The 9,394-nt window shown below is 38.4% G+C and overlaps 1 protein-coding gene across 4 annotated transcripts; it reads left to right on the top strand.

Annotated features, from left to right (window-relative positions):
* Window positions 1-316: 316 nt before the first annotated feature.
* Window positions 317-9,339, top strand: TMEM33 (transmembrane protein 33). Of its 4 annotated transcripts, none has more exons than XM_065698193.1 (8): window positions 317-335; window positions 491-555; window positions 1,673-1,767; window positions 2,192-2,379; window positions 3,309-3,376; window positions 4,152-4,285; window positions 6,071-6,154; window positions 7,524-9,339. In XM_065698193.1, exons 2-8 carry the CDS (start codon window positions 499-501, stop codon window positions 7,651-7,653), a joined length of 756 nt encoding a protein of 251 aa, XP_065554265.1. In that variant the 5' UTR covers window positions 317-335; window positions 491-498; the 3' UTR covers window positions 7,654-9,339. The 4 variants fall into 4 exon arrangements, with proteins under 4 accessions (XP_065554265.1, XP_065554250.1, XP_065554259.1 ...); XM_065698178.1 differs by having other exon boundaries at window positions 323-361; XM_065698187.1 differs by lacking the exon at window positions 317-335 and adding an exon at window positions 342-396.
* Window positions 9,340-9,394: the final 55 nt, after the last annotated feature.

Genomic DNA, 9,394 nt, shown 5'->3' with positions numbered 1-9,394 from the left:
ACTTATGTCAAAGCTGCTACATGCTAATGTAGTACCATGCATGTCTGGGCACACAGAGCTGGTTTTCCCCTTTTACATCATAGAGAACCCAGTGCGGACGCGAGCCCAGCAGCAGAGATCGCAAAGCACAGCGCCGCACGAAGGGGTGGGTCGGGCCTCCTCCTCAGCGGCCTTGCCCCGGTAGACGGACTCCCGGCCCCCCCGGGACCGCTCCCGCAGCACCTCCCACCCAGGCCACGGGACGCCGGCCGGCGCTGCTGAGAACGTCTCGCCGCCGGGCCTACATTGCCCAGCAGGCCCCGCGGCTTGCTGGAAGTGACGCCTTGTGGTATCCGGTGAGCGTCCGTTGGTGGCGCTGGCGGCGGGTTGCGGGCAGCCGGGCCGGGAGTTTGAGGGGTGGGGTGGCTGTGTCTGTTGTGGTCGTCTCTTAGCTCCAGCTTCAGCTCCAGCTCCAGCTCTAGCTCTAACTGAGGCGCTTCTCTCCAAGCAGGTGCGGCCATGGCGGACTCCACGCATAATGGACGTATGCCGGGCGGGGCCGGTGGCGGAGCTGTGGTAAGGAGCCCCCGGCCAGGGTTTTGTGGGGAAGGGGACGGAGCAGGCCGCGGCGCCGGCCCGACTCTTGCAGGAAACATGAGGGCTCTGGGCCGGCCACGGCGCTTCTCCAGCAGCGCGGGCACCCCTTGTGGTGCCGGGAGGGTCCTGCGCCGATCGCAGTGTGCCCTGGACGAGCAGCGGGACAGCTCTTGCACTTGTGGAGAGCGTGATGTTGCTGCACAGCCGTTCTTGAAAACGTCTGTACCAAAACTAATTCCGTGTAGCTGTATTGTGCAATCAAGACAGGAGATAATGATATGAAGGCGCTTGCAGGTTACTAAGGGTAATTCCTGGTCATTTTCATTTTAATTTTCAATTTCTGATCCTGCCCTAGGAATGCAGAGGACAAGAGCAGTCTTCAAAAGCAGGTTCAAATTCGGAAGAAAGCCCCTTGAGATCTTTATGGTGAAGGGAAGCTGATGCTTTGACTCTTGGGTACCAAATAGCCAAAAGCATGCTGTGTTTCATTAGAGCCTTTCTGGTATGGACACTGTATTAGGACTGGAGAGGGCTGTCGTTAAGGAGAGCTCCACAACAGGAGAGATGCTGGGTTACTGTTAAAAGCTTTCTGTTTTTTGGAGGCCAAGAATATGTAGGCCAAAATGATGCTGTATTCCTTATGACATAGTTATGCCAACTGTGCCTGACCTCTTAATTTTTTGTTTCAGTAAGATTTGTGGAGATTTAGTTACAGGTGTGTGCAGTGTATTTTAAAAGGAACCTTGAAGCAATAGCAGCAAAAGTTAGTGAGATCTAAAGACTTTGCATGATAACATTTTTGAAGCTGGCAGTCTAGTGAGGGTGGTTTGTGTAGAAGAACTATTTCCACAAAAGATTTTACCACTGTATTTGCTTGTATATAAAGGAGCTCTGTGGTTCTGAGGAAGACTACCTATTGTTGTTCATGTTAGCAACATCATATTGAGTCAAGTATCAGAGAACACTTCAAGCTATGATTTGCTTCTATTCAGAATTGGAGACAGACTTTCAGTTTATTGCAGAAGGGAAGAATGTTCAGTGTATGCATATTAGGATAACAACTTCTGTGGGGTTGTTTTTTTTTCTTTTAATGTAGCAATTTCTGATGGCTAACAAGTTGGATACAGCAATGTGGATTTCCCGCTTGTTCACAGTTTACTGCTCAGCTTTATTTGTCCTGCCTCTTCTAGGGTATGTATAGTAATGTTATAAAATTGCATTAATAATTTACGAAGTAACTGCACCTCCTTTTCATAGAGTTATTTTTAATGTAAGGGTAAATTTCTATTGTTCAGCTTACTTGGATACTTTTTGTCAGAATTTATATTGGTTTAAACCACTTTTAGATGCGTTTGGAAAATGTGTTGATAAGCTGTAAAGTAGTGAGTGTCATCTGGATGTCTTCATGTGTAATGATGAAATAATATATTGTTTTACCTGTGGCACTTACAGTAAGTCAGTATTATCAGTTTTTAGTTGTATTTTGGTAACAGTGCTTATATACAATCATAGAAGTACTTCAGGTATTATGCAATTGTGATGCAAGTCTCAAGAGTGGAAGACTTCTGAGCTGGGGCTTGGTTTATATGGTAACATCTCCTCTGATGATTTGCAGGTTGCATGAAGCAGCGAGCTTTTATCAGCGTGCCTTGCTGGCAAATGCTCTCACTAGTGCCCTCCGACTACACCAAAGGCTACCCCACTTCCAGCTTAGCAGGGCGTTTCTGGCCCAGGCTTTGCTGGAGGACAGCTGCCACTACCTGTTGTACTCTCTTATCTTTGTGAATTCCTACCCTGTTACAAGTATCCTTTACTTGTGTGATCCTGGCAATGTCTTTAAACATCTTATACTTGATTCTCTTCATTACTTGTGCCATGATTTGAAAAACTAGTTTGAACTAGAATGTGTTTGCTATTCATAGAACATACTCTATGTAAAATGGGAGAGGCTTATGTTAATTGATCCATATTCAGGTTAATCACCTCTAACTAGTGCAATGCAGTCTCTGGCTACTTAGTTTTTTTTTTTTTCCTGAGACTTCAGTTTGGTGGATTTTACGACCAGCCTCAAGTGATACTTTGAGAAGTTGGTAACTTTATCATTTATTACCAGTACAGGGTTTATATATGATTCCTCAGTGTAAGTAGGACATGCATTATATAGAGAGGAAGTATTCAGCAGTAGTTTTTTCGGATAAGTTATTAAACAGAGTCTGCATAAAAGGATTCTGTGGCTTGTCAAAGGTCATATGCAAGAACTAATTTTTCTTTGTGCCACTCTTAAAAATGTCCCACTTTTAATGTCTCTGGCAGAGGAATGTCTGTGTTATTGCTCCCTAAAATCTGGATGTCTGGCAACTGCATTTTCTTTGGTAAAGAAATGCATTTCTTAATAATCTTATGACAACTTCTATTTGATAGATTTTAAGTAATAACCTCCTTTGTGTCTTTCATGCAGACAGAATGCATTTCAGTAGAAATGCGCTCGTGTATGTTGTACTTTTGCGTACACACACATTTTGAAGTTAATAAAGTGTAGCTAAGAGGTGTAAGAAGCAAAGGGAAGAGTTATAAATAATAAGCATTAGACACATGCATGTCTTAACACAGTATAGGTCATTCCAGCCAACCTGTTGTGAAGGGCCATCAATCTACGGCTTGTGTGTTAGCATAATGTGACAGAGAAATTAAGTACTTGTGCAGTCTATAATTTTCCTTATCGCTTGCTTCAGTGAGTATTTTTCCAGTTCTGCTGTTCTCTTTGCTTCATGCTGCTACATATACAAAGAAAGTTCTTGATGTAAGTATGATATGATGTATGATACCATTCATACTGCTGATATTCTTGGGGTTTATAAGTGGGTTTGAGTTGCAGCTATAGTTTCCTTTAGCTACACTAGGGGAGTTAAGAGTGAAACTGTAGTTTGAAATCTCAGCACAGAGAATCTGAGAAACCTTTTCTGTTGCCCGCCCTTCCCCCTACTTCTGTTACAACTCAATGATATGTTGACACTAATTATTTTTTTCAATTGCTGTTCTTTGAAGGAAACAAAAGCAGTTTAACAGTTAAGTTGAAACTTAAGACATGTCTTTTCAAGCTAAAACATAGCCTGTGAAATTTAATGTTCTATTTCAGTAGTAAAATAACAAACTGCAGGGTGAGGATAGCAAGCAAAGTACTTACCAGTTGGCCCTGCTGCTCAATGAACTGCTTTGTGCAGTTAATGTAACTCCCAGCTTCTCCTGTTCCTAACTAGGCTATCTTGCTACCATAGGTACTTCCTCCTGGTGGGCAGAGCAAGGCTCGTGGCCTTCTCTATGCAGTTAAATCTAAAATGGGTGGGTGAGGAAATTGCAACACCTCATGTTTTTAATTGAACTCTATATAATTATGGAGTTCCAAGTTTACGGTAGTTTTCTTTGGGGTACTAATCTCAATACCTTGAAAGGGTCTAGTCTTAAACTGCTGAAATGAGTTGTAAATTATAATTGTTAGTATTTTGATTTCCTTGTGTTAGAGAAGATAGGTGCAACTTCTATGTTTTCTGGCAATATTATTACTTTTTTCTTTAAAGGCACGAAGTTCAAACAGCCTGCCCTTTCTGAGAAATATTTTGGAGAAACTGAATGCTAATCAACAGAATATTCTGAAATTCATTGCTTGCAATGAAATTTTCCTGATGCCAGCTACGGTTTTTATGCTGTTCAGGTAAGAATTACCATAAATATTTTCAGGATTAGAAACCTTCTACACGTGATTACTTTTTGAAATTGAGTTTTCTGTGGGTCACAGATTTCCATTTGTATGGTTCTGGCTGACCGAAGCTTGAATTTAATTTGTTTGATTCCTAGACTTTTCAAGTTGGTACATCATGAAATCAAAGTGTTCACTCTGATATAACTCGGCACCAAAAAAAACATTCCCTTTCATAGCTTGGGTGACATTGTTGGGTCAAATCAAAGTTTTTCAGGACTGTAACTTGTGTTCTGCAATTTTTGGTAAGTTTAATTTTGGTCAGTGTAATGGAATATTAAGATCTTCAATAAAAGTCTTAATTTTGATGATCAGTTTCTAGAAATTTAAGTTGTGCGGTATTTAATTCTGCTAAAAGTGTGCAAGCAGGAGTTGGTTATGTCCTTTCCTGTGTTACTTCTGACCAGTGACCCTTGTTTCTATTTTTGATTCCATTTGGTTTTATCTGCTCCGCAGCCTGTTGAATTCATTTTGGGGATATTGAGCATATGTGTGTTGGAATCCTTCTGAAGTCAGATAGGCATAACAGTCTGTCTTTTAATATTTGGAAGGGGGGTACGCTTCTTGGAAGTTGATAGAATGCATAATTTGTCTTTATCTTTTGATAAGTCTGCTGAACATTTCAATGCTTCAGCCTAGAACTATTCCATTTCATTTAAGGTCACTTAGCTGACATATACTTTGTATCCAGTATCTGAAACTTTCAAGTGTTTTAAGCTTCTTTTTAGGAGCCCATTTTTTATTCCCTCTCTCCCTCTTTGGATAATTTAGTATGTGAAGTATTGCTTCTTGATAGGTCATCTAGTAGATACTGAAGCTTATAAAAGATCATATACCAAATTTTAAGATCATAAAATGGTTAAATGCAGCTATTGCGAGAATTTGTTCTTTAAACTGGTTTAACATAGTGAATTGCTTGCAGGTACTCTACAGGTGCAGTATTTCCTCTTTCCCCCCTCCTCTAGCTGACTTCTGTTACTTTTATTTTTCCCCCCCTGAGTAAAGATACTGTTCATACTTGAAGGAGCTCTAGTTACTTGAACTGTCATGTTCAAATTCAGAGCTTTTTATATTGTATTATGTAAAGAAACTTAAGTCATTAAAATGAAACTTGTGGTTCTTCTGTGCTTTGCTGTGTATGATCTGTATGCTACTATTCTACAGCACTGTCACATGAAACAGCAGCTTTGTGAAATATCAAAACCTAATTTCAGTGTAGCTGAAGTAGTCGGATATCAGCTTGGCATTAATGTCTCACTACATCTGTAATAGTCTCCTGCCTGTTCTGAGATGTTCTGCAAAAGATACTACAAATATGGTTGAGATATTCAAAGTGCTATGAATAGAGCTGAAAAAAGTTGCTGTAACTGGACTATTTATGTCCACCAGTTTCTGTCCTTGACCAGCAAGCTTTTCTTAATACTGAAGAGGCATTCACCACACTTCTGTAATCCTTTGCCCACTGCCAGAAATGAAACATACCAAAGACTTCTTAAATATAAAATCCATACAAGAACAGCACTTTTTTAACTGCTTCATTGAGCAGTTTTATTCTATAAGTTTCTGCCTTTGTAAGTGTATGGTTATGTGCTTTTTCTTGTCAGTTACATGTAACCTGAACCAATGTGACTCAGTCTAGATGAAGCCCTGTTTCGTTTATTGTTGCTTTTTGGTTTTTGTTGTTTTTTTTTTTGTTTTGTTTTGGTCAGTCTTAAGCTCTACTTCTGTATTCTCTTTCAGTGGGCAAGGGAGTCTGCTCCAGCCATTCATTTACTACAGATTTCTTACATTACGTTATTCTTCTCGGCGAAATCCTTACTGTCGGTAAGCATTAAACTGATTTTGGAAGTTCATGTTTAACTGCATAGTGTTTAGGCATTCAGAAATTTTTAATTCTAAAATGAATGCATAATTCATAATACTAAGTCTCTATAACTACGTGGAATACACCTGGATGCTGGTTCAAGGTTACATTTATTTTGTGTAACTCAATGTTTCTGAAAGATACCACCATCCTTGAATGGGAGCTTACAGAACATGCTTGTGTAATTAAAACTATGCTTTGGAGAATAAAATCTTTCAGTTGTTCTGCAGCCATTTACCAGAAAGATATCCTTATTTTTACATGGCAGGCCTATCTAAGGGTTAGTCTATACATTGACAGGAACTTACGAACTTGTGTTACATTGACAGGAAAAAAACCCCAACAAACTGTGGATGATCTTAACAGGTTCATTACCTCATTTAGGTAATGAACATAATTCATTAGTAACCTTAATTGTAAGGTAATTCATGAATCAGGTTAACTGTGACTGAAATAGAGCCTTATTGATTTTGTTTGAAAGTTGGTCAAGCCAATACTATTGCTTTGAACTCTGAAACCATATATATTTCTATGAGGATTTACTCAAGTTAGTGCTTTCTTGGCATCTTTCTTATTACAAGTATTGCGTAGCATAAAATTTTGTGAACATACTTTCTGGTCTGATCACTATTCTATTAGAAAATGGTTTGCTACAGTAACCAATAAAGTGTTTTTTGCTGCCATGGTATGCAAAGACGGGTCTGACATAAACTTCATCACCTCCTATTCTGTACTGTTTTGTAAGAAATTATTTGTTCCATCTTGGTTCATGTAGTCTTTTTAACAACAACAAAAAATCCTATAAAGGTGCTTTATTACTTCGGTATCTAAAAATAATTTAAATTGTACAATAATAGAACTAGCTTTCAATAGAGCTAGTTTTAAGGGGAACTGGTGTTGTGGGTTGTATATCTCATGTCTGTCTTCTAATGCTTTTAGAGTGCAGAGTTCTTGCATTCTGGCAACAAGCAGCACAAACACACAGTCGCCTCCCAACTCCTTACACTCTTTGATAAAGCATTACCTTTTTTTTTTGTTGTTGTTGTTGTTGGTTGGTTGGGGTTTTTTTCATTGAAGGTGGAATTTTTCTGTTTCTTTGTGTCTGTCCTCAGCTGGAAGCCAATGAACTAAAATTAATTAAAATGTTAATGTTTAAAGGACTAATTCTGAAGCTCTTGCAAGATACAGTAACACTTGAGTTGATCTGAAGAACTTGTTAACTAGAGTGTATGTTGGGGTTTAGAAAAGAAGTGAATTAAAAGATTTAGATTATACTTACTTCTCATAAATTGTGTAGGATTTTTAAACTCCTTAAATCTGATTTTTCAGGACTCTCTTCACCGAGCTGAGGATTGTTGTTGAACACTTAATAATGAAGCCCTCGTGCCCTGTTTTTGTAAGAAGACTATGCCTCAGCAGCATTTCCTTTATAAGCAGATTGGCACCAACTGTTGCATAGCCAAATTTCAGGCACTTGTGTCTTGTGAACATTATGAGCAGCTAGCACTTCTGCTGTTGATTAAAAATTCCTGGTTTTACACTGATCTCACTCCAGGCTGTATAAAAATGTGTATATGCTTTATTGGAGATAATATGAAATTTAGCATATCAAAAGCAAATCATGGAAACTTAAAATTACTGTGCTGTATTGCTAATTGGTGAAAAAAGTAGCTGCATTCTATCTAAAACATGCCCAGTCATACAAAATTAGTTTTTTTAGGAATTGACAGTTGTTTGAGGCTGATTAAATCTTTAAGGTCTGTACTCAGTAGGTTTACGTTAGTTGGAACTATAGCTGCTATAGGATGTCTCCAGTGGATAGCAGTTGGTATACATAACTATGCAGTACATTTTGGACAGTATTCTTCCACTTCCTAAATTTATCTGTAGAACCATTTCATCTAAATTACTATACTCAGTGTAAAATTATGACCCACTTTGAATTTAACAAAAGGGATTAAAATCTATGAAGCTGACATAGTTAACACCTTTTCTGAAGGAGAGGTTATTTTTATTAATACTACTTAAAAAGAACTTTTCCAAGTTTCTACCTTGTGACATAGTCTCACATTTTGTTGTTGGAAGAAGTCTCAAGACTGATCACAGAAAACTCTGCAGTCATCTTGTCATAACAAAATGTTTTACCAAGCCAAATTGCTGACCTGTAGGCTTTCCGACAAAGATTAAATGCTTAAACTTTTAGCCATCTCTTACATGTACTAATCAATGTAAACAAAGTAACTTTTGAAGAATCATTGCAGATTTGTTCTTGTGTCTACACAAATGTGAGACTGCAGTAATTCAAGCATGTCAGCTTTTTAGAAAATTAATCTGTAGCTAGCTCTGTATAAATGGTTATTCCAGTTTCTGAGACTCTCATTGTGATGGGAAATTTGCATAAAGGATTGCACCAGTTTAGGCAGCTTCTGAAACAAATGAGTGTAGGATTTCTTGGCATAAATCCATCCGATGACTGATCTGAAGCCCGTGTCATGACTACAGACGTGAATATTGAGTGCTGATTATGCATTCACCCAGCAGCTGAAAGGTAGGTAGTGGGGGTAAAAAAAATAAAATTAAAAAATCTGTCTGACCACAACTTCTTTCCATAATTCAGGGCAAAGCATTTGCCGACTCTTGTGTAGTTAATGCTAGTATTCTAATTGCATAAAATTAAATGGGTTTCATTGGCCTTTTGTAAACTCCTATAGCACTGTACTTAACTACTGTTCCTTGTTCAGAGAAGTTTTATGTAAAACAGTTTTGAAAACAGTCTTGAAGCAAAGTATTTTTCTGTAACTATTGAATTATCTTGTTTTTGATGTGGTTATTATTCAGACTTTCCAGTTGTATTAGTTTGTTAGATCAGAGCCATGTATTTATAGACTTATTTGGTTTTTGCTCAACCTCTTGGTACTGACAAACCAATTGGTAATTGAATGTGATATTCTTTGACTACTTGTCTTGCTCTCTGAACATGATTAGCTATTTGTAGAACACTTGCACACTGCAGAAGCAACTGCATGCAGTAATGCTCTACGGCTGCTAAAGACTTGCAATGAGATTCACTATATGTATATCCTGTAATTTGAGGATTTTATAAAAACTAAAATTTCTACTGCAATAAAAGGAGTGTTAAATGTAATTTGTCAAGCTCTTCAAGCTTATTTTCTCTCTAACAGAATATACTGATGCTTGAA

This window comes from Lathamus discolor, chromosome 1 (genome assembly GCF_037157495.1).
Source record: "Lathamus discolor isolate bLatDis1 chromosome 1, bLatDis1.hap1, whole genome shotgun sequence".
Taxonomy (NCBI): domain Eukaryota; kingdom Metazoa; phylum Chordata; class Aves; order Psittaciformes; family Psittacidae; genus Lathamus; species Lathamus discolor.
Note: the sequence above shows the minus strand (reverse complement) of the source record. Positions and strands in the feature narration are given on the sequence as shown.

What these genes read in the sequence shown, in the direction of transcription:
- TMEM33 (XM_065698193.1), top strand. Translation starts at nt 499, where the DNA reads ATGGCGGACTCCACGCATAATGGACGTATGCCGGGCGGGGCCGGTGGC. An exon ending in TTTGTCCTGCCTCTTCTAGG is followed by an intron (nt 1,768 to 2,191) that starts GTATGTATAGTA and finishes GATGATTTGCAG; the next exon opens with GTTGCATGAAGCAGCGAGCT. An exon ending in ATACAAAGAAAGTTCTTGAT is followed by an intron (nt 3,377 to 4,151) that starts GTAAGTATGATA and finishes TTTTCTTTAAAG; the next exon opens with GCACGAAGTTCAAACAGCCT.